The following is a 26,808-nucleotide window of genomic DNA, read 5'->3' on the forward strand; positions in this document are numbered from 1 at the left end:
ACTCTCATCTGAACAAATAAATAGAAAATTCCAGATAAGTTCATTTAATTGTTCTTTTGTTAAATGTTTATTTTTTTCTGTTATGCATTTTTTAATTTTATCGATAGACTCTTTAAGATGTGCACACACACATCTCCATGAATCGGGGATATCGCCATTCCCCCAGAATTTATCATATGATGTACCGTATAAATCACAAACTGAAATTTGATTATAGTTATCACTATGCCAAACTCCTAATTTTTCATAGTCTTTCACAAATGTTAGATATTTCATATTCGTCCATCCTTTTTCTGCTAACTGGTCCAATAATTGGTGATGCATCTCCAATAGTTCAGTTAGTTCACAACAATAACTTTGTATTCTCGCCATTTTTTCTAAAGAAGCAGAATCATATTTAGCCACAAATAAGAAAACGAGCAAACATAACTTGTAAGCTTCTCCCATACCCTGTTAAAGAGATACAGCCCACGTCTCCTATCACAGTGCTATCAAACAAAAAGCATAAGCTAGAACTGGATGAAATTGATCTAAAACATAGGAAAACTGAGTTTTTTGAAACCACACAGTCATTTAGGGCACAGCATAAGCAGATAGAAGAATTTGAGGAAGAAATAGAAAATTTGAGAGAGGAACTTGAGCCATATTTCCATTCACATTGGCGAAATTTTGATCTAAGTGGAGTGTACAATGTGACTGCATTTACTGTAAATAATAAAGGAAAATTTGCATATGTAGGTGTTTTAGGAGAAAAGGAAGGTTCGAAAAATGTTTACTTTGTAAAGGGCTGTCATAAAAATGTTTTTATCAATGCATACAATGCAAGAGAAGACCTTAAGAAAGAGGGTTATTTTGTAATCCCTTACACTGACAAAAAAGAAATTATTTGTCTACCAAGGGAAGAGAAAATTTGTGTAATTACAGTCAATGGTATGACAAGCTATAATGGTCATACATTTCCTAGAATAGAATCACTTAAGTTTCTCTCAGATGTATGGAAAAACTTGGAAGACACTCCCTTCACACAAAAAGAAGTGGAGCAGTATAATAACATCACAATGCTGGAAATTAAAGGGAAAGTAAAAGTAGGACAGTGTAAAAGAAAATTATTGTGACATTTACCTCTCACCCCTTCTCCTGATTCCTCTCTCATTTTTTCTTTCCTGCTAAACGAGTGGAGGACAGAGGAGGAGAACAAAGGACAATTTTTGTCCTCGGAGAAGAGGAAAATTGTGCTCGGAGGAGAACAATTGTCCTTGGAGGAGAAAATTGTCCTCGGAGGAGAAAATTGTCCTCGGAGGACAAAATTGTCCTCGGAGGAGAGGTTTTGTCCTCGAAGGATAAAATTAAAGTAAAAATGAACTTACATGTGTTGATTTCACGAAATGACAGCTATCTCCTCGGGTATGTTTCCCTCACGAGAGCTCAACTGGTTATGACACCGAGAAAACCCCGAGTTGTGAGGTGAGAAAATGCTGTGAAAACAATGAAATATTTAATAACTGAACTGAAATCATTAGAGAATGCTATTCCTCTATGTTGTGAAATATTTAATAACTGAATCGAGAATGCTATTGCTCTATGCCGTGAAATATTTAATAACTGAATCGAGAATGCTATTCCTCTATGGCGTGAAATATTAGAAATATGATTGAGTGAGTAGAAATGGGGGATTTCAGCTTCTAGCAGGTGAAGTCTCATGCTGAGTTCTACATTTGCAAACCATTAACTGATAGAGCAGACTATTTTGCAAGAAATGGTTATTTCTTACATAACTATCACTATCTGCAATGTGTATTTTGTAGATATATTATCGTTGAACCATTTGAAAAAGTAATGCATTTACCGTTTTGTTTATATGCTGATGAGTGTAAGAAAAAAGAAGAAGAAGAAGAAGAAGAAGCACATCATACAGATGAGCCGAAAAAATCACAAGCATGCAGTATGATGTAGAAGGTCAATTTTGTCCTTGGAGGACAAAATTGTCCTCGGAGGAGAACAATTGTCCTCGGAGGAGAGGTTTTGTCCTCGGAGGAGAAAATTTAAGTAAAAATGAACTCACATATGTTGATTTGACGAAATGAAATAATCGGATATGCTTCTCTCAGCTCAGTTAGCTCCTCAACTCGTCTCAGCTCAGGTAGCTCCTCGTTCCAGCTTAGCTCCTCGGCTATGCTTTTCTCGATGCAGGTATGTTTCCCTCACGAGAGCACAACTGTTTATGACACCGAGGAAACCCCGAGTTGTGAGGTGAGAAAATGCTGTGAAAAACAATGAAATATTTAATAACTGTAACCAAATATATATATTATAAATCAATTTAGTGTTATTTCACAAAAATATGAGAATGTAACAAATTTTACTTACAATCAATAATGTTAGCGTTGAGCTCGTGCTAAACCTCTGGGGAGTACACAGCGCTCGCCAATTGTGATACACCTCCTATGTGTTTCTCTCTCACTCGTACAAGCACAAAAATATGAGAATGTAAAAAGTTTTACTTACAATCAATAATGTTAGCGTTGAGCTCGTGCTAAACCTCTGGGGAGTACGCAGTGCTCGCCAATTGTGATACGCCTCCTATGTGTTTCTCTCTCACTCGTACAAGCCTGCAACAGACAGAGAAACGACTTGCTATATAATCACTTCCCTCAGAGGAAAATCATCATTCACGTTAGAGCTATACACTTTGAGTGTTTTGTGAATTTCTCCACAATACTTCGTGAACTTCTCCATTTCACAACGGCGACGATGGACTCATCAAACGCTTCCTCCTCCTCCTCCTCTACATTATTCATCAACCCGGACACCCCCCCATCGGAGAGGGAGCTGAACTACTGGGAACAGCAGAAGCAGCAGAAGAAGCAGCAGAAAAGCCTCAGCTCGGCTGCCACCTCTGCTGCTACAGCTGTTGCCTCCACCTCTGGCGCCTCCTCATCCTCACCCCTGAAGATGCAGGGAATATTTGTTCAACGTGAGGATAAGGAAGAAGTCATCATACCCGACACCAGCCCTCTCCCGCAAGCTACACCGCCTACTTGGGCACCACGCCGAGCGGCCCTCACATCGGTACCCGCCGCCAAGCAGCCGGTGAATCGGAGGCTGGTCTTTGATGACGAGCCCGCCGTCCTCACTCAATCAAAGGTTAGCATACAAAAAATTATTATTATTATTATTGTATTAACATGTGCACAAAATCTTTATAAAATGTGAATTTTTTAAACTAATTTCTAATGGATAAAATCTTTTGTGTGCATTACAAGTCATTACTGATTCTTATACTGTGAGCGAAGACTGAGCTTGACTTCTAATTGTGCTATCAAAACAATCCGAACACAGATAAATTCTCATGATGGTTGCATTGAAATTTGGATAAAAATTCAAAACATGTTTTAGTAATTTCGATAATAAATTCGAATATGTTGCATGAAACAATTCAATCATCTACCAATTTGAATTGAGTTCAAGTAATCGGAGAATTTCCGAATTATTACTTATATATATATATATATATATATATATATATTATATATATATATATATTATATATATATATATTACTTACTATATCAAATTACTGATTCGAATAATGCATAAACTGTTTATAATATTCCGTGTGAAACAAAATTATTGTTGATAAAAATGAGCATGTAATGAACTGAAATATTGATTCAAATAATACATTGTTATTTGAATTATGAAAAATGCGTTCACAAGCATAAACTGTTTATAATATTTCGTGTGAAATAAAATTATTGTTGATAAAAATGAACATGTAATGAACTGAAATATTGATTCGAATAATACATTGTTATTTGAATTATGAAAAATGCGTTCACATGCATAAACTGTTTATAATATTTCGTGTGAAACAAAATTATTGTTGATAAAAATGAACATGTAATGAACTGAAATATTGATTCGAATAATACATTGTTATTTGAATTATGAAAAATGTGTTCACATGCATAAACTGTTTATAATATCTCGTGTGAAACAAAATTATTGTTGATAAAAATGAACATGTAATGAACTGAAATATTTTTTGAGTCAACTATCTAGCAATTTGGATTGAGTTCAAGTAATTGGAGAATTTCCAAGTTATTACTTACTTTCAGTTTTGAATAGTGAATCTGTTGAGCAAGTTCTCCCTCTCTCGTATGATTTGATGATGAAAAATCTGAAACAAATAAGAGTCTAATGAAATATTTTTTCAACAGAAACGTGTGCCGGAAGAGAACTCATCCATGCTACCGCTGATGGAGGAGGTGCGACGAAGGGAGGAGGAGGAGGAGGAGGAGGAGGAAGCGGAGAACGAGATGGAATCAGAAAGCTTCCTGAAATTATTAAATAGTCGGGTGGAGAAACCGTGGACGCCTCTGCGTGAGCTGGAAGAGGGCTTACCTTACCCAATATGTGATGTGAGAGAGGCATGCAACCAGCATGGTCGCCGAATTGTGGTCAAAATCCGGGTGCCTGGAGTGAGAACAACTGATGTTTATTTGCCAGAAAGATTCGCCCGGATTTTGAGCGAAAAAGACATTCAAAATTTCAAATTGCAGTGTAAATCATTATGTCTGTTTGTAAAGCATGTTAATGCTTTTATGACAGACATAAAAATTGTTAAATGCTAATTTTAACAATTTTTATGTCGCTAAGCACCCAGCATTAACATGCTTTACATGATATTATTATGTGTGAATAGATGAATAAAATGTGTGCATATTTGATAAAAATTTTTCTCAATTCTCACCTATCAGTTCGCTAGTACGTGTAGACAAGTGCACTCAATCACTCTCCACTATGCAAGTTGCATTGAGCGATAAGAAATGAAAATGTGTTTTTATAGCTTGTTGTACGCACGCACGCACAAGCACAAGCTGACATCAGTCGGTCGCTCACTCAGTCAAGGCCGGGCAACGCTCGACCTTCACAAGGCCGGCCGCCTTCCTTGTTGTGGAGCTCGGGCGTTGCCCTCACACATCTGGTTCGGCTCGCGTTCATATCTGTATGAGCGGAACACTTCCTCCTTTCAAATTGTATTTGCCTTTTCAGATTTGAAAAATTCATTTCAAATAGCTGATCTGAATAGGTGAATTCGATTTGAACGGTGAATTCATTTCCAAATTAATAGAAAATTCAATTTTCTTTTAGATTAAGTTAGTGGGATCTTATCCATTATGTGCCAAGAAATGTACTCCCTCCAATTTCTACTTTGGTGTAGTTCTAGTAGTTCTAATTTTCGCTACTAGACTGCGTTACTATCGCACTTCCATCGTTTAGCGGGTAATGAGAATTCAATTTGAAATCTGTAAATTGGAAGAAAACTTGAAAGGTGTTTATCAGGGCATCAGGGGTGATTTCTACTACGGTATTATTGATAGGAGTACAAGTCTCAAGTTGAATTTCAAAGTTTTCTATTCATAAAATCCCGAAACTCATGAAATCCAGACATTGCTATTCATTAAAGTACCAATAACATAAATATGCTAATCCTTCCCATTAATGAAGCAAGGGTGTAATATTAACAAAATAAAGACATTCATTTTTTTGAAAAAAATTTTTGCAAGTTGTGAAAATATTAAATATACAGTTGATAATACAGATAAAGTGTCACTTACTTTTATGAATAGAAAACTTTGAAATTCAACTTGAGACTCGTAGGCTACCCGTATCAATAGTACCGTAGTAGAAATCACCCCTGATACCCTGATAAAACCTTTCAAGATTCCTTCCAATTTATATACATTTACTAATTTCAAATTGAATTCTCATTACCCGCTAAACGATGGAAGTGCGATAGTAACGCAGCCTAGTAGCGAAAATTAGAACTACTAGAACTACACCAAAGTAGAAATTGGAGGGAGTACATTTCTTGGCACATAACGGATAAGATCCAGTTAGTGTAATGATTAATTAATTAACTTTAGTTGATGTTCAACCATTGAGTTGAAAGGTAATGAAAATGGTATGTAGGGGAAAGCAAAGTGCAAGAAAACGAGGCAGAGGATTCTTAAGCTCTGCTGCCAGAGTACTTAAGGGGGCGGCGGGTGCTGCTACAGGTATTACTTCAACTATTTTAAATAAATTGATCGATATTACACCTGTGGAGATCCCAATAGCACCTGGCTACCAGTATTGTGGGCCTGGGACCAAACTTGAAAAGCGATTAGCAAGAGGTGACCCGGGAATTAACAAACTTGACCAGGCTTGTAAGGCCCATGATATAGCATATTCACAATATAGTGATAATGCAAATCGATCGAAAGCTGACAGAGCACTAGCGAACGCAGCGTGGGAAATTTTTAAAAATCCTCAAACTCCTCTTGCAGAGAGAGGTCTCAGCTACCTAGTTACAAACATAATGAAAGCTAAAAATTACTTTGTAGGTTCTTTGAGAAAGAAGATGAAGAAGAGGAGAAGTTATACTAATGATATTAGACGCAAAGCTATAGCTCAGTTGAAACAACATATTGCAGGAAAAGGATATTATTTTAAGCCTTACCCACCGCTTAGTGGTGGCAGACTTCTACCCGCAGCCCCACCACCATCATATGGTGTGAGTTTATTCCCTCAAGTTAAGAAACGTAGAACAACAAAGAAGGGTAGTAGGAAGAAGACAAAGAAGAAGAAGACATGAATATTGAAGGAGAATTGAGTAATTATGATTTGATTGATTGGTCAAAATTATTACAGATACGTTTAAGAGGAATATATATGCTAGATGCATTACCCAAAAAAATTCTAAAAAACGAAAATGGGATTGTGAATTTAGCAAGGGAAAGCGAGGATGGTACACATTGGGTTGCATATAAAAAAGTTGGCTCTAATGTATGGTATTTTGATCCAATTGGAAATTTACAACCGCCATACGAATTGGACAAATATTGGAAAAAAGAAAATGGGGTAAATATATTTTATAATGTTGATCACTTGCAACCATTAAATAGTGATATTTGTGGTCATCTCACGTTATTGTTTCTTGCAAATCAGTTGTAATTAAGTGTTTGTGCTGAACACACAAGATGGTCATTATTACCTTAAGATCAAAGTCAAGTAACCTCTATGAACATTTACAAGAAATTATAGAATTGGACAAAAATTGTGAATGGGAAATTGGACTGATTAATTTTTGTAGTTACAATAGCATTGCAAACGTAAACAAAGGAACAAATTCTAGCTTCAAATATGGCAATAAGTTAATCATGTTGGATACCGGCGCATATGAACTTGAAGATATTATAAAATCTTTAAAGAATAAATTGAATATTGATGGGAAGAAGAATAAACTTATTATACGTGCAAATGCAAATACTATGAAGATTGAAATTTATTCTGATAAGCCTATTGATTTAACACGTTCTGATTCGATTGCTAAGATACTCGGTTTTGATAATGTTGTTTTGCAAGCAAATAAATGGTATTATTCCAAACATTTGGTTAACATAACAAGCATTGACAGTATTCTTGTTGAGTGTAATTTAGCATGTGGCAGTTACTTTAAGGGAAAAGAAAAACATATAATCTACGAATTTTTGCCAAAGGTTCCTAGCGGTTATTTAATAAATGAAGTACCCTCTCCAATTATTTATGTACCTTTGAATACACGTCGAATTCAAACTATTAATGTAAAGGTAACAGACCAGAACGGATCGTTTATTGATTTCCGCGGAGATACAATTACAATTAGACTGCACATACGTGAAAAACAAAAGTAATGGGATATCTTGTTTTTAATCCGCGTTCGAATAAGACCAATCAACTCATTAGAGAAAAGGTCGCGATAGCGTCAACATCTACTAAAAGCAATAGGGCGTTATCGGCTGAAAGCGCAAGAATATTGGAAAAATTAGGTTTTATAGTTGATTGGCGAAATGTCAGGTGCAGCAATTAGTGATATTCTGGATGTGGAGACAGAGCTTCAGTTTTATAATGACATAACCAAATTCCAATTTCATACTCATACAGTTTATTCGGGACAAGAAATAAAAAACTCTGATGAAGCTCGGATAGGAATAAATTCATTGGATGTGTACACTTTACCTTGTAAATCATTTATATTGATTGAGGAACGGTTAGCTGCACAAAACCGGCAGCGCCTGCGATTACAGTAGCAGGGGAGGCAACTCAACCGGCTGGTGCGCCCGTTGCGGCAGACTATAAATTAAGCAGTAACGTAGTGGGCAACCTTTTTGATGAAATACGATACGAATTAGCAGGTCAACAAATTTCCAAATCAAGATTAATTGGTTTAACTTCTACAATTAAAGCTATTCTTGTGAAGAATGCATCTGATAAAAACACATATCATTTAGCTGGTTTTGACAGAGCAGGATATGAGCTAACAGATAATAAATTCACTTTCTGTGTGCCGTTGAAATTAATCCTTCCATTTTTTGAAGATTTTCAAAGAATAATTATAAACTTGAAACAAGAGCTTGTATTATTGAGGTCGCCCTCAGACCTCAATTGCGTCGAGTCTGCAACCGGTACAGAGGTTAGTGTAAAAATTACTAAGCTCCAATGGCGGATGCCCTACATTACTTTAGAAGATCATGTGCGATTGAAATTTTTGAGACTGCTCGATGCCGACACTCCACTGAAATTAAGTTTCCGCCATTGGGAAATTTGTGAATTACCAAATTTGCAAAATTCACTTGTTCATTCTTGGTCAGTACGCACGACATCGAATTTTGATACTCCAAAATATATTATAATTGCATTTCAAACTGATCGAAAGAATAAAATTAAAAAAACAATATCTAATTTTGACAGCTGTGATATTTACAATGTTAAAGTATATTTGAATAGTGAGTATTATCCATATGAAAATCTGCTAGGTAAGAAGGAAGTTTTATACCGGATGTTCCTGGATTTCGCACCCTTGTATTATAATCATTCAATCAATAGCGAACTCGGAACAGAAATTGACTTTAAAACGTTTTGTGAATCAACACCGCTGATTGTTGTAGATTGTTCACACCAACCAAGTCATTTGAAATCATCGACAGATGTTCGTATTGAAATGGAATTTAATAGTGCAGTACCTGCTAATTCTTCCGCGTATTGCGTTTTAATTAGCAATCGTGTGATGGAGTACACACCTCTCACGAGCATGGTGAAAGAAGTTCAGTAATTTGTTGATAGAGTGCATCACTGCATGCAATATTATATATAAGGTGTGTACTGTGCCAAATGTAAGCCATTATCAGTTTTACCTTTGAACAGGAATCATCTGAGCAATGTCCTATTCTTTGTGTTCTGATATTTTGGAGAGTGAGAACAAAGCTCAAACTCAGTCGGTACTTTACGATATCGAATCTGATAGTTTCTATTATGAACCAAGGAGAAGCAGTACACCAAGAAAAGAAACTTTGCACGTTATGGATTCTTCTACAATGGAAAGGAATTACAGAGTGTTTATTGCTTGCATGCACTGAGATTGCATAAAGCACGCACGTGTTGTCTGTCGTCAATTATTAATGAAGAAAGACCGTTTAATTACTCTATAATAGTGCCTGCCTATACTTAGTTTTCTTCATTCGCTCAACAACATGGATCCGACAAAGTGGTTAGCTGCTGACAACCAGTTGGAAGTGAGGTTAAAAAACTGCATAGACTGGTATGATGAATGCGAAATTGCAATTAAGAAATCATCTCGTGAAAATTATAGTTTGGCGAAACAATTAAAGGCTATTTTTCTAAGCACAGTTAATTTGAACGATATAAAAGACTATTTGTGCTATTACCGTCCACATAATTTGTCTATAGATAAATTAATTAAAATTGAAGATGAAGTTATGTATTGTTGTAGTAAAATGTTGTAAACAAATTTTTAATTCAGATATTTCCTCGAACATTTTGGTTTAGTATCAGTGTAGACTTGATTGAGTGAGGACGCGAGATACGCCCCCTCAGACACAACTGTTACAGCTAAGTGCACATTCCTACCTTATCGAGATACGCCCCTTCAGAGACAACTGTTACAGCTAAGTGCACATTCCTACCTTCTCAATTATAGTTCATAGCTTGATCTAGGTCATGCAGTGTTTTAGCTTTGCAAAATTCAAAAAATTAACTCGCCTCTTGATGTCAATTTCATTCAATGAATTTGATTCTATTGCAAAAAATATTAAATTTTCAACAGGATTCCAAGGCGATGATGTTGATCTAGCGTTAACAAAAAAAGAAAATGTACATTTTCCAATTTTATCTGAGATTTTCGAACTGCTCGATATACTAGATACAGGCCATCTACATTATTGTAGTGCAAATGATTTCTCAACTATTGTTACAAATTCCGATGAACTTTGGAAATGCTTGTATGACATTGCAGATAAAAAATGTAAAAGATCAACTTAGATCATTGACCTCTCTCTCTGTTAAGATATGTCACTAATAGAGCTTGAGTATGTTCCCCAAGTGATATAGGTCTGAGGATATCTATACCTATTTTTGGATATGCTTGTTCATTCTAAATTTACTATAGATATTCTCAGAGAAACACTTTACAAAAAAATAACGCCCGCAGGTTTGTACAGCACATAGAAAATTTCAATATAAATTTGTGAAATTTTTCTTAACTGTCGGGCGGAAAGCAAACCAATTGTATTAATTTGCAATCAATTTAATTTTACAGTACAAGTTATTAGATGTAGTAATATGCATTCACTCAGTATAAAGATGTAGAAATATGGATTCACTTTAACTGGCAGTATAGGAAGGCGGGATTAAAAAGGAACTCAGTTACTTGTCTGATTTCTCTTTCACATGGCTTTCGTAATAGCAAAAAGGAATTTAGAAATATGGTGCGAGTAAGTGAGAATAGGAGATAACGCATGGGCCCATGTCATCTGGCAATCTCTGTCTGCTACTTGTGAGAAGCGAGGGGGCGTATCCTGCTCTCTCTCTCTCTCTCTCTCTCTCTCTCTCTCTCTCTTGAGACTGGCATTAAGTGTTTGACATCACCATCATGATAAGGAAAGCACGCATAGCACGCGTTCTTATCCATTAAGTTAATACCATCAACATGTTGATAAGGAAAGTGGGTGTCGTAGCATGCGATGTACTTTCATTGAGCACACACACTTGGCTCTAATCGCTCAAGCTAATAAGATCAAAAATGAGTGAGAATTTCGATTGTACAAGTTTCAATGAATTCTCAATTGAATTCTCAATTGCACCTAGTCAGGTGCAAAGCAAACCATTATTATAAGGCATTAGATGTAGAAATATGCATTCACTTTAATTTGACAGTATAGATGTAGAAATATGGATTCACTTTAATTTGACAGTATAGCAAAAAGGATTCACTAGTACAGTATAGCAAAAGGGATTTTTTCCCTCATCTAGCATTCACTTCAATCTGTCAGTATAGCATTAGATGTAGAAATATGCATTCACTTTAATTTGACAGTAGAGAATTTTTCCCTCAAAGGGAAATTATTTTTTCCCTCACTGAGAGAGAGAGATCACTCTCTCTCTCTTCATCCCCCTCGTCCTCACTGGGGGAGGGGAAGAGATTAGATTAGATTAGATAAGATAAGCACTGGGGGAGGGGAAGAGATTAGATTAGATTAGATAAGATAAGATAAGATAAGAGATTAGATAAGATAAGATAAGATAAGAGAGAGAGGGAAGGAGAGGGAGTGGGAGAGGGAGAGGGGGGTGGGTGAGGGGGAGTTTGCAGGGGGGTGGTGAAGGGGGGAGGTGAGAGATTGTGCAAAAAAGCTTCCTTGAAGTGTCTAATCCCCTCTACTATAAATTGAACTATAGCTATTTTTTCTATCAAGAATGGACAGTAGATATCATATTCGATAGGTCTGTAACAGTATCAGCTATCTTCTATGAAAGGCAGTGGCAAGGCAGAGAATCGGCAACGCTGTCTTATCTTTTTCCAATATAAAGTGGATCTCACTATAGAACCAGCAATCAGTACATCACAGACAAAAAAGCTATATTTCTTAATTTAAGCGGGCAGTAAAGTGAAAAAGGTACTGAGCATGCGCAGCTTACGTTTTAAAGATCATCGGTTACCGACGCAAAAATCAGCTATTTTTGGATGGGTTTCGAGTACGTAAACAAGTTTTCTACGAGCAGTTGTAGAAAAATTCAATTTTGGCTACTCACACTTCATCCCTTCCAAGATTATCGAATGTTTCTTCAGGTTGAGAGCCAAGCTCGATGGCAACTCCTCTTTCCACGTGAAGACCTTCTTTGAAGTGCAATATTGGCGTATCCAGATAATAGCGGACCTCGTGTCTGCAACAATAATGCAATGATATCAGGCAAGAAAGAATACCATTGATTCCTATGGGAGTGGACATACATTGAGTAGATGAAAATGTGTGTGAACACTCCCATAAGAGATTTTGCTATTCTCTCTCGAACAGGTGCAACGAACTATTCGATACACAGATGAACTGAATAAATTCTGTTGTTATTTCAAGATTCAAGGTCTATCAATACAATGTAATTTTCTATGATCAATCACTGTTTGTGAACCGTTTTTAATGGGGAAAACTGAATTTTGGTGTAATCTAGAACACATCGCTCTCGTTCTTCATTCTTTAACCACCGCGACAAACACTTATTTCGTACTTCAGCTCCGAGTTAGCAGATTTCGCAGCAATCATTCCACTCAGCACACAGCAAACAGCAACAGACAGGCGAAGAAAAAATCAAACGTCTACATTTGACATATGCAGACAGACGGACGTCTTCGAACACTTGTGGAGATATTTTGTACGTATTTCCTCTGTCTGACTGATGTGCGCCTTTGCGGTCCAAATAGCATGTTGAAGAACTTTACAATATGTGTGTAGTTTGTCACCGCACTTAACAGAACTACTCCACTTTCCCCTACAAAACTACTGGCGATACTCTCTGAATAATACGAGTAAATTAGGATACGAGTTTTATTTATATTTAAAATTTTATACTATTTTATGATTATAGAGTGAATTTTCAACACACCACGCTGCATTCCAAAAGACTCTTATCTTTGCGGATGACGCTCAGATGAGCTGTATAGATGGTGATGATCTTCTGACTGGGAGGGATATGCATAGCAGAAAAAAGTAGGGATACAGCTTTTAGAGTGGTCACCCTTACAAATAGAGCTTAACTTATCGATAGCTCATCAGCGTAACCACGAGGCCAAATCGCTTGCCAATTCAACACTGAACTCAATCGTCCTATAGTCTGTACAGAATAACTTTTTACTTGGGAGGGACATGCGCATCAGAGAAAGCATACAGCGAGGGGGGATACAAAGGCGCTATGTTACCGTTCTGAACCGGCCAGTGTTCTCCAACTTCTAGTGACTATTCATGTGCTCATGCTACACATGCGAAGTTTCGTGTCTGAAAGCAGTCAGACGACTGACTCTAATCGACGAATTGGCAACTGCGCTTCTACCCATGACTCCATTAATCACTTTAATTGGCTGATCTCCCTCCATTTCTCTGCGTCGCATATTCCTCTAAGTCAGAAGTAATTTTGCGCGGTCAATAATGCATGCACGAAGTCTCTTCACTCTGCGAAGAGTATTTGTTCAAATTCATTCACTATAGAAAATAGATATTCTCATTCACTATAGATATGGTCGAAATAATAACTGAACTTACCCAGTGTAATAAGAAGATCTTTCTCCTGGTTGAGATCTTTCCACATAGCTCACAAATCCATCTGAAAATAATAAGTGATAATGCAAGAATAACATCATCAATAAATTGATTGTATGAAGTATACAACTAATGGCTAATAGATGGATTTGATCTGATGGCATGATTATTTGAAATCACAATGAATTATAGCGTTAATCAAATAACATAAGACAATGTTCATGGATTGACGATATATTTTTAGATTCTAAGCAAGTCCTTTTCTCTCCTAGCAATTTATAGAACGCTCGATAGTAATATTAATTCATTCCTAGAAGTATTGGAGAATTATTACGATTCTTAAATTCAAATAGAAACTGCTTACTGGTAGGAGACGTTAATATAAATTTGTTCTCAGATGACCTACTTGAGAACAGGTACTTGAAATTATTCAGGTCTTGCACAGTGTATGAGCCAACTAGAAGTATAGTGACGTGACTCGATTTCTCTTATTGGTCATATTTGTGCAAGATACTCTGAACAGGATCAGATGGAGGCGGCCGTGTTGCACACTGCAATAACAGTTCATTTCAGTATAGCTCTGAATATTTCATTTCCAGTACAAAAACCGGCTAAATCGGCTAAGACCTATAGCATTGTAAATAAAGGCATGTTAAAACAAGATCTCCAAAGTGCGATAGAAAACTGTTTTCAAAAAAAGAACTGTTATTAGGTTTCATCAAATTGTAAAAAAAACCTCAGTAGATTTCAGTATGAAAAATAGGATGACGAAATCAAGAAGAAAAAAATTAAAGCCATGGATAAATTCAGACCTAATCTTCTTTTTCAACTGCCCAATAATTCACTGAATGTAGTAATAATAATCAATAAGCAAGCTTCTGAATGCATCAGAGTTTGTGATTCCTTCCTCTCTGTAAAAATCTGAGTAGGCAGCTCTAGTTTGCGCCCTGGCATTTGCCCGTGCAGACCATTTTCTAAAAATGTGATTTAGCTAAGTGTATTCATGAGATTGTTCTTATTTTTTTTATTAAAACTTTGTTTAATTACATAAGATTTTTAATTTGTAAATTGTATTATTTTGGAATGAAATTCATTTCCAAAAAAAAAAACAATTTATCAAAATAAATCCATTTCTGCCTGACAACAAACATAGCCTAATACAACATCCAGGTATAGTGAGGTCCATATTAAAATTGCAGTGGAGCAAGATAGGAGAACAGCAATGCCAATTCTCTGCCTTGCCATTACCTATAAAAGATGATTGATACCGGTATATCTGATATCTCTTCTACTACTAGTAGTTCTGTGAACAGTAGACCTCGCGCAGTTAAAAACTACAGCCTCCATCAGAGTGAATTATGTCCTGTTTTGACGTGTCGGTGAGATATCGGTGTGTAAACAAGTAATGGCTGTTTCAAAATGTTCTATCGACAATAATTATTGATATTAATTATAATTATATCATTAGAAAGCTAATAATCTTCTTGTAAACAACTATGCTACTACAGTGACATCAAAAGCTTACCGAGTTGAAAGCAGAGAAAAGTCGGGGGAAAATACTATGCTACTCCAAGTTATCAATTGCCTCACTGCTTGCAATTAATAGTGCACACAACAGCTGTTCTTCGAAGTTACATTGACATATTGAATTGCATGCGTCATTGCATGCAATTTATAATCCACTCGACAGCTGATTTATGATGAATAATTCTATAGTCTGATTTTTACTCTAATATTGGCGTATGAAGGAGGCTCCTTTTTCCTCTTATATTATCCTTGAAATGCAAAATTTCCAAAAACCTTGTATATTCGTCGACGCGCAATTTAAAAAGGAACATTATTAGGGTACCCTATTCCACCCCCTAGGTTATCTAATAATTGCGAAGTATTGCTACAACGCGGACCAGCTACAGTCGGATATGGGTCGGGGTCAGTAGCCGTACTGACAGGTGGAGTTACCGGACATACACTTCTCCCTCTATCCTGATTCTTTACCCTCTGCTTCCTTCGCGAGATTTTTAATTTCAGGGGAAGAGTATTTGCCCGTGCCGTTACTGGCCGATTCGGCCCTCGGCCTTTGGAATACAGGGTGAGTGTTAAAAGAGATTGAAATAACCCTATACAAGGAGATAGATCTGACTATCAGATCCCTACAAATAATTCTATTTGTAAAGGTAGTACGCAATCTGAACCAACTGCGAGTTGACGGCGGGCAGACTGGATCTGCGAGCCCGGAAAGAGGTTTTTCTATGGGGTTTAAGGTAAGAGCTATAGGGTAAAGGTATGATGGAACTATGGAGTTGTTAGTGGTATTTAAGATATAGTTAAATAGGGTACGGTATAGGGTGTAAGCTATAGAAAATAGGGTACAGGGTCTGAGGTATAGGGTATAGGGTATGCGGTACAGAGAATCAATAATAAGATTATTATTCTCTACAGCAAACAGATATCTGTTCAATAATCCGCAATCTGACAATTGCGCTCTAGCTCTCAGCAAGCTGGACCTGCTAGCCAAATACAGGGTATAAATTTCCAATACGGGAAATTTAAGATTCAGTATACAGGGTTTACAATATGAAAATTAAGCAAGGAAAATTCACTCAAAATGATCATTATTTCTCTACAAGGATAAAAATTAATTGAGAAAACTGTTCTCAAAAAGGATAGGGATTTCCCCACAAGAATAAAAGTTGATTGAGAAAAACCATTCTTAAAAGGGACAGGGATTTCCCTATAAGAATAAAAATTCAATTGAGAAAAATTACTCTTTAAATTAAAGGCCACCTTACTACAGAGAAGGAAAAACATACGGACTACCAGTCCTGACATACAATTACCTGAATCGACGTGGATACTGATACGGAGAATGACGAACCGATTCCCACTTCCCGTATTAAACTTAAAAATGTCGTGAAGCAACAGAGTCGAGACTTATAAATTAAGTACTCAAAAATAATCCTCTACTAGAGCCTAGTTAAATTTCCCAGTAGGAAATTTTTGTGTAGGATTTCTGAATCGCGAGCCTGTAGCTGCGAAAGGATTTTCAGCAATTCTGAAACTGCTAAACAGGATTTCCGCGCCAGCCTAGCAACTGCGCGACGGTTATTAATGGCTAATCTGTGACAGCCCTTAAGGAATGGAAATCACTCTCAATCGTCCGAAACGCTTTTAAATTAATAGTCAGTATGTCGACTATTATGAGAGGATAGAAAAGGTTTTCACAGACACAGTCTGCAGATTAATATCGGGAAGACAACAGTCTGTCGTTGTCAGGATAGGAAAGGATTTTTTCAGGATTCCCCACAAGGGAATCGAGTCAGAGACTCCTAATTCAGGAAAAGATTTCAATGGGCTTTTCCGAGCAATTGCCAGTCTAAGGACTACAACAAAATCGATCTCTAATTTGCAACTGAGATCACGGGAGAATTCGTGAATTTTCCACAGGGAAAACCAGCAAATAATATTTGCTATTGAAGGAGACAGTTTTCTAGGAATTTTAGAGAGGATTCGCGGGTCTGAAAACCCGCGACCGGGACGATCTCGAATCTGGAACTGAGATCAGGAAGGATTTTAGAACAGGGAAAATCAAGAGAAAGAAAGAGAAAGGATGTCGCAGTCTAAGGACTTCGACAAGGAAGTTCTCAAGCTGTACCTGAGAGCTGGAAGGATTTTAGAGTAGGAAAAATTAAGAGAGATAAAGAGAAAGGAAGTCGCAGTCTGAATGACTTCGACCAGGACGCACTCAAGCTGCACCTGAGTTCTCTAGGGAAAGGATTGGAATTTTCCTACTAGGAATTACATCAAATCCGAAACTGCTATGCAAAATAAATACAGGGGCCACTCTACAATATGAAAATTAAGCAAGGAAAATTCACTCAAAATGATCATTATTTCTCTACAAGGATAAAAATTAATTGAGAAAACTGTTCTCAAAAAGGATAGGGATTTCCCCACAAGAATAAAAGTTGATTGAGAAAAACCATTCTTAAAAGGGACAGGGATTTCCCTATAAGAATAAAAATTCAATTGAGAAAAATTACTCTTTAAATTAAAGGCCACCTTACTACAGAGAAGGAAAAACATACGGACTACCAGTCCTGACATACAATTACCTGAATCGACGTGGATACTGATACGGAGAATGACGAACCGATTCCCACTTCCCGTATTAAACTTAAAAATGTCGTGAAGCAACAGAGTCGAGACTTATAAATTAAGTACTCAAAAATAATCCTCTACTAGAGCCTAGTTAAATTTCCCAGTTAACTGTTTGTAGCACAAACTTAAGACCCCTCCAGGTTTCGAAACCAAGGATAACTCGTTCACCCCCAGTGATACGAGTTTGGGAGAAATAAATAACAAGAAAGAAAATCCCAAGGAAGATCTAACTTCAAGTTGTCCGGAACTCAACCTACAATATTCTATTCCAACACACAAAATAGAATAATTCCTCTAGAAATAATCTAGTACCGGGAATGTCGTAAGGAGAGAAGATTCGCGACCCGTTCACTCGCTCGACCACCGAACAACTGCACTAAAAAAAATCTGGTTTGGTACACTCACACAACTTTCCTTGCTCATATCTGAAACTACGATCAAACTTCTGTATATGTGTATATATAATTATTGTTTTCAGAGTACTTTTTCCTTAGTGTAAATTGTGAAATTCGATTATTTTTTTAGTCGTAATTTTTTTAAAATCGTCAAAACAGCTGTTCTACAGATGAAATATCTCGACTATGTGTTATTTTTATGAACTGCGCTACCTACCTACCTCATGCACGAGAAGGAGGTTACTAAGTCCATTTCTCAAGGATGGGGTGGACCCCCCATTAGTTTCTCAGAGATGAGACTCATGGCAGTTGATAGGGCTTATAAATAGCTATCCATGGTATAAATTTGAAGAAAATTGTTAGAGCCGTTTTCGAGAAAACCGTGAAAAACATGGTTTTTTAGTGATTATCCGCCATTTTTCTCAAAAATATTACGGAACTCCTGCAATTTTCCCAGAAATGAGACTCATGTCAGTTGATAGGGCTTATAAATAGCTATTCATGGTATATATTTGAAGAAAATCGTTAGAGCCGTTTTCGAGAAAACCGTGAAAAACATGGTTTTTTAGGGATTATCCGCCATTTTTCTCAAAAATATTACGGAGCTCCTGCAATTTTCCCAGAAACGAGACTCACGTCAGTTGATAGGGCTCATAAATAGCTATCCATGGTATAAATTTAAAGAAAATCGTTAGAGCCGTTTTTGAGAAAATCGTGAAAAACATGGTTTTTTAGTAATTATCCGCCATTTTTTCCGCCATCTTGAATTGAATTTTATTGAATTTCTTATTGTCGGGTCCTCATGGTATAAGGACCTTAAGTTTAAAATTTCAAGTCAATCGGTTAATTAGGAATGGAGTTATCGTGTTCACAGACATACACACATACACACATACACTCATACACACACACACACACACATACACACACACACACACACACACACACACACACACACACACACACACACACACACACACAGACCAACACCCAAAAATCATGTTTTTGGACTCAGGGGACCTTGAAACGTATAGAAAACTTGAAATTGGGGTACCTTAATTTTTTTTGGAAAGCAATACTTTCCTTACCTATGGTAGTAGGGCAAGGAAAGTAAAAAAATCTAGAAGGACAGAAAATCCCCCAGGAAAATCTACCTTCAAACAGTCGGTAATTCGACTCACAATATTCTATTCAATGAAATAGAGAATAGAATATTATCCCTCTAGTAAACCACTATTGGGAGTGCCGCTTGGAACGCGGCCGTACACAAACCCGATCGCTGAACAACTGCCTCTCACCTAGGTCTGCTCCCCGCAGAGTAGGATCCGTGGAAAATTGGGAGGCCGGGGGAAAAGAGATTATCTCCTGAGAGATATCTCAGGAGACGATCACGCCACCGATCAGGTGACAGGGTATGATTCAGATGATATTGATGCTAAGGGTATAACCATGATGACAATACTGCTAATTACTATAATAGATTAGGCCAGTAAACAATCTTTCTCACCAAAAATTACAAGAAACGGCCGCTCTGGCGCGACTGATGCTGCCTGCATGTTAGATAACAGAACGCTCAAACCAGTAAAGAAATTTCTGGTTCAGATGAATCCGCTGATGATAATTGCAAGGTTGTTGCCGATGATGATGATTTCAACACTCGACTCTAAGCTTAGCAAAATACATTTGACTGTCGACCCTATTTCTCTACTGAAATAAAGCGAATTATCCAAATCATATGCAAAATGATGCTTCTCCTTTCGTCACAAAATTCACTTTGTGACAACATACCTGTCAAATTTTATGAAAATCTATTACCGCGTTTCGACGTAAATGCGGAACATATAAACATTTTAACTTGTAAACATTTGAACATAAAGAGAAATGCAAAAACCGTCGACTTGAATCTTGGACCTCACTTTGCTCGGTCAATTATTGTTGTTGAAAATAATGTATAATATTTTATTATCTGAAGAAATATACTCTTCAATCATTAAATGGTGAATTTTCATATTTCAGATTGGATATTTAGTTAATCAATCATATTTTTAAATTTTTGAAGAAGGTTCTGACAACATTGCGAGGCTAGAAAGGATAGCGCTTCGCAAATGTCAATTGGAGCATCAGATATATTTTTGTCTTTTCTGGTGTCTCCATAGTGTCACATGAAATGTTATTCCTATTAACATAGAACATCAGCTTTACTGTCAATATTTTCTCTAGAAGTTTTGAGAGAACGCTTAGCAATGATATGGGACGGTAATTGTTTTTGTAGTTAGGGTCACCAGATTTGATGAGGCGGAAAACCTTGGCCATCTTCAGGAGCTCAGGGAACACACATCATACTGTAATCCAAACAAATAGCAGTATTTTCTTAACGAATGAAATATAATTGATCACTTTCAACAAGAATATTAGCCATTGTGGTGACAGCTGACAGCTGTTAATTTAGTTTGGAACATGTTGAATATGTTTTGTATTCAAGACAAATGAAGTTTAGTTTTGTATTTATAGCTCTCAAGTATTGAAGCATTTCTTCATAGTGTCAGGTGTGGGGTACACCTTATGTGGTTCGCACTGATGAAGGTACGCTATTTGGGACTGACATTTTCAGAAAACTCTCCGAGCAATACATTTTGAACACAGAAGAACATCAAGTCCAAAATTTGCACAGTCAAATGAGGAAGCTGAAAAAGCAGTGGATATAGCAAAAAGGATCCTGACCAAATGTGAAGATCCAAACATTGGGCTCCTCTCATACCGAAGTACTCCGTGAGAAAGTGCTCTAAGTCCAGCTGAGTTAATGTAAGGTAGGAAAATCCGCACAACACTTTCGTCTTTGTCTACTTTCCACCTTTAAAGGAAAAAGTACAATAGAATATACTACAATAGAAATGGAGTTAGGACATTGTCTGAATTAGCACAGGGAGAGAAATTTTGGATTCCTGATATGAAGAGCTATGGAGCTGTGGAAGAAAAATTACCTGATAAATCTTTCAACATCAAGTCAATCGATGGAGTGCTGAGAAGGAACCGAGACATTTAGTTCCTGCGGGAAGAAGGATGTAGTGACAGCTGACACCTGTTAATTGAGTTTGACACATGTTAAATATGTTTTGTATCCAAGAAAAATGAAGTTCAGTTTTGTGTTTATGGCTCTAAAGTATTGAAGCATTTCTTCAACCATTAATATTACATCAGATATCCTTTATAGATGGCAGTGGCAATCGACAACGCTATTCTCCTATCCTTCTCCACTGCCACAATAACGTGGACCTAATTAAAGGTGTAATGTATCTGCTACTCACCAAATTTCACCAATTTCGTAGAATTTCCGCTAACATCATGCTTATAATATTTAATCTCCATTATTTCAATAGCAGTTTTTCCCTCTTCATGCGGGCTCGGGAATGTATTAATGATTACACCATTATAATGATAGACGGCTGCCACATCAATTGTGCTCAGAAATACGAGTCTAGTCAACACTTTTGTGTATTTAACACCCTCCAGACTCTGAAATAGATAGCTATTTATCTATTAAGAGCGTGAAACGCGATTTTATTTCTTGAACAAAACAGTAATTGAGCAATACGTAGTGAAACGCGATAATTTTGCAAATGCAATGGAGAAGTTTCACGCTGAAATTGCATAGAATAGAATAGGATTATGAATATTTATTAGCCGATTAATAATTGAATTGGTACAGTGGGCCATGTCACATAATATGGATTACAATATGGAATACGGTACATTCATATGTATAAATTTCATTATAACTAATACAGATTACAACAAACTTTTATACTTTAATCAATATAACTTTACAATTCTAGTAATTATATAAATATATCAGTTAGCTTGAAAGAAACTATTTACAATTGAATGGAGTATTTGTAGTGAGTTCATAAACACTCTGTATAGAGCAAGGTCTCCTCTTCTACTAGTTATTATACCAATTCTCAATAATAATAACACGTTATCTGGTCATTTAGAAAGACCTAGAAAATTGATTCTGAGGACCTGACATGGAGCAAGATCTTTAGAGAAAGGTAAGTACACCAATGCTAATTTTGGCCTTATTGAGTCTCGAATCGGGCGTTATATTTCTACTATAAATTTTATTACATTTTAAATAGGCTATACTATATAATTTTATACGAAATCTGGTCATCAGACTGTTAATTGAAATTCATACATGGTGAGTCTCAAAAATTGAAATTTTAGTTCGGTTTTAGTCCTTTTATCTAGAGAAATTTCATCTTACTATACAGACTTCTCATGTTTTTATGTAATTTTTAACTATTCTTTACTGTCTTATGTGTCTCTTCTTTGCTTATTGCTCTTAGCTTCCTCACTCCATGTTTCTCTTCCTGACTTTCCCAATGAATGTTAGATAACAAGACTAAGGGCCAGTTTCCGAGCTCGGGATCTTTAAGTTCTGGACTTACAGAGTCCAGGACTTAAATAAGCGCTCGGGTCTAAATCGACTTTCTGAGTCACGATTTTATCTTCTAAACTCCGGGGTCTATTGAGTTCTCGACTTATTTGAGTCCAAGACTTTAACGCAATAAACATGAGGGAAATTCACAATATTTTGCTGTTGTATTGTTGGCATTATAGCAAAAAGAAAACAACTGATTGCAGCTGGATAATTCAAATGAGCATGCTCTCCAAATTATTTTGTGAAAATACATTTTGATTTCTTTGTAGGCCTATTCAAAGCAAAACCTAACCTTTTGAAAGATGAATGAATAGACATTTAATTTTAAGTTATGCTATTATTTATTGATCATTGATCCTAACCAATGATTTTGGAATAAAAATTTCATTAGGCTATTGAGTTTGAAAACGTATTTGTTTTGAAAAAAAGGAATAATAATTTATTATTGTTATATTGTTATATTATTATTATTATATTATTATTATTATTATATTATTATTATTATTATTATTATTATTATTATTATTATTATTATATTATTATTATATTATTATTATTATTATTATTATGTTGAATATGACATTGATTAATATTCAGATTGGGATATATTTTCCAAGGCAATCTCTGTATTATTTTTCTTGAACATTTTTAGGTTATGTCAGTCGTAAAATAAGGTTAGTTTTTACATATAATTCTGATACAATTTTATTCCAAAATAAACTTGCAAACTATGAATTATGAATTTAGATGGACTAATCCAAATAAGTTAGGTATTCCATGACATCCATTTGGCTTTTCATCTACTTCAAAACAATAACTGAATTGTGTTTGCTCAGTTAAGTCTAGAACTTGAATTTAAACCCTTAAGTCGAGGGTTAAGTTCTGGACTTAACGATTTTATGAATCCTCGACTCGGAAAGAGACGAGAATCTAATTCAAGTCCTGGACATATAAGCCCTTCACTCAGAAAGCGAAATTATAAACTCCAGGGTCTAACGTGATCTCAAAACTCCAGAGTCTATTTAAGTCCTCGACTACGTTAACGCTCTGACTCGGAAAGCCAGTTTTCTGACTCCAGAGTTTAAAGCCAGTTGAAGTCTAGAACTTATCTAAATCCCGAGCTCGGAAATCGGCCCTATGTTGCACGTTATCACATTATAACTTTCTTGCATTGTTAATCATTGAACACTCGGCCTCTGCGATCAGATTTTTTTAACGTTGCAGTGACCTCCCGTTTAGTATATTTATGCTATTTAATAGCATTCCATCTTTCATTTAACCCTTAAGTGGTCGCGCAGCTTTTTGAAACACAAGTGCTGGCATGGGGTGTTCAGAACACCCCAAATGAAAAATTTTATAACTGCTTTCCTTTTTGTTACTAAGGGAAGAAACTATTTTTAAACAATAAAATGGACTCCCCTGATATCATTGTGCTTACACTCATGTGATTTCAAAATTTAGTTTATAATTATCAGATTTTTAAATAAAAGATCACCAGATTTCGAGTCAAGCTGTATTTGTACAAGTTTTGTAAAAAATATATATATTCAGAATAATGTTTTTCTTGTTTTCAATGTTTTACTGCATTGAATATGAATAATACTAAATTAATCCCATGAATTTCAATCCAATCATGCTTTCCATGACATGGCAGCTCATATCCAAATATGATCAATTCATATATTATGCGAGAAAGTGTAACAGAAATTTTTACTAAATAGGTAACTTTATATTGATCTGAAAATTGACATAGAATATGAGGAAAAGTAAATTTAGGCCATGTTCAACTTACATTTTATTTGCATCAACATCATTCACCTAGTTTAGGCAATTGTTACATACTGTTTTCATGTGTCAGTAACTCAACAAAAAGTTACTTTAGTAGTCGCGCGGGGTGTTGCCGACACCCCAAAGACAATTGAAGAGATCTTACTCATACAATTAGTGTCGCAGAACTGGTTTTTTGATTTGGTTCTCTCACTCATGCACTGGTTTGAAGGTACTGTACCGGTCAGCAGGTTAGCCAATCGATCAATCAAGCTAGAGCAAAATTTACCTTACTGGGGTGTTTAAAACACCCCGCGCGACCACTTAAGGGTTAATATTTTATTTCATTTTCTCCTACTATAAAAATTGTCATTGTAATAAATTATGCTTTTGAGAGAAATAAAGATTTTATTTGATATCAAATAACTGCATTCCATTAATTAAGACGTTTGGTCATTCCAGAAGCTTTGTTTCAAATAAGTGTAGTCTAAATTTCCTTTTTTTGGCTGTCAATTTCAACTGATTGATATTTTTTAGTGCTTGCTAAAATTAATCTATTGACGCAGACTTCATTTCTTGGTAAGGACTACTCGTAATTACATAAAAAATGAAAATTGAATTACTCTTTTTCAACTTTATTCTTTTTCTCACTATATGAGAAATATATAGTGAAAAAAGTACTTTGATTTTTTCATGCTGTCTTTCACTACCAGGCAATTGCATCCAAGCTGTGATGAATGAATCAATCAATTGATAAGAAAATTGAGGGAGAACTCACTTGACAAATCCATGTAAGTTGTTCACCATTTCGGTTATAAACCATCCCAGTTTCCTCAGTTTTAGTAAATGGTATGAACCAATCGACAAACGACTCCAATGGCACCTCTGTGCGTTTGAAAATGTTCTGTTCAGTATCCTCTCTATAGTAGAAGATTCTCGGCACATATTCCCTTTTCAGCAGCCATGTTTCTTGTGTGCTATCTCTATTTAATGGTGTTTCCCCTGGCTCCTGAAAAATGCACCTACAAAAAAACATACTAATGAGTATATCCATTGAACCTAATATTCGAGTTCAAGGTTAGCAAGGGAATTGAGTATTTGGATCAATAAACATTTCTCTGTTCCATCCTATTAAGTCCTGGTAGGTGAAACGAAGTATCCATGGTGACGGCAACTTTAAAAAACGTCATAAAACAAAAGTGGGAGCAGTGGGAGCAAAATATCTATAGTTCAATAAAAACAGGTAAATTAGAGGGTTCATACTTTAATGGAAGGGGAGAAATAGTAAAACTGAAAGTTCAAAACTTGTCATTCAAGAATCAATCATTACCATTTATTATCTTTCGAAAACTAGGTATCGTTGAAAAACCACAGATTTCAATAATGTATTCGTGCAGGAGGTATTTAAGCCATTTAAGGGGCGTCTTTTTAGAAAAATGATCATTGTAAATAGAAGATCCTGGAATGTCAAGTTATAAATTTTTCATTGTTAAAAGTAGCATTATTTTTCTTCTCTCAGTTTTGCTTCATGACGTTATTAGAAGTTCCCGTTATTTTAAAACACCCTTTAATTCAGAGTGATCGAACTATTTCGCAACCACATAAAGTCAAAATTATATATTTTCAAAGAAAGCAATGAATGATATATTATAGCTTAGATAAATTCTACTACAATAGAATTCAATAAATTCTACTCACAATAGAAGCTGGAAACAAGTTTAGATGCGTTCAAACATGTTTTTTATCTTGATAGCAGACTTCTTGTTTGAGGTGAAATAAAAGCGATATTGTCAGTTCCCAATTTCACATAATTTATTTGAACAAAACTAAATTTTCAATGCACTGATCGAGGTATCATCATCAGTGATATTCTCTGGTTATACCAGTAAGCTTAGAACTGGGAGTCTTATTCTATACTCACTGGGTTAGACTTACCAGAAAAGACCACTATGTGTCACTTCCACATGCTTCAATTACACACTCCAATTTATCATCCAAAGCAATAATAAATTGAATCCAATAATACTTATGAATTGAATTGAATCAATTATAAATCATTAAAAAATCAAAACTTTATGCAACATATCTCAAAATAGATCATGTTGCCAAACATTGCATCCTCTAGTAAATAGTTTTCTCGTTGTAACATGACTGTATTGAAAATTAGTGTTGCTTAATTAGCCCTATATTCACCATCTGAGTTTAATGCTGATCTTGGTTTCATTGGAAAGACGGTTGCAACGTGTGATGAGTCATCGTGAAACCACGTGGATTTCGCTGCAACATCTTTAAATTTGAGACTTGTGCAAGCATTGTAATTATTGCAACGTCTGATTATTTACGAGTAATATATCATATTATAGTGAGGTCCATGTTATAATGACAGGGGAGAAAGATGAGAGAACAGTTTTGCCGATTCTCT

General features: G+C 35.8%; 1 protein-coding gene across 2 annotated transcripts in view; it reads right to left on the reverse strand.

Annotated features, from left to right (window-relative positions):
* The window catches only part of LOC111049369, a 91,523-nt gene that overhangs the window by 11,854 nt on the left and 52,861 nt on the right, over positions 1 to 26,808 (reverse strand). For both annotated transcript variants that reach the window (XM_039442635.1, XM_039442634.1), the window contains 4 exons: positions 25,165 to 25,408; positions 21,484 to 21,691; positions 13,629 to 13,689; positions 12,130 to 12,261 (listed from right to left, as the gene is read on the reverse strand). In XM_039442635.1, the coding sequence (XP_039298569.1) occupies positions 12,130 to 12,261; positions 13,629 to 13,689; positions 21,484 to 21,691; positions 25,165 to 25,408 (645 nt within the window). The remainder of the gene's footprint in view (positions 1 to 12,129; positions 12,262 to 13,628; positions 13,690 to 21,483; positions 21,692 to 25,164; positions 25,409 to 26,808) is intronic.

Source organism: Nilaparvata lugens, chromosome X (genome assembly GCF_014356525.2).
Source record: "Nilaparvata lugens isolate BPH chromosome X, ASM1435652v1, whole genome shotgun sequence".
Taxonomy (NCBI): Eukaryota; Metazoa; Arthropoda; class Insecta; order Hemiptera; family Delphacidae; genus Nilaparvata; species Nilaparvata lugens.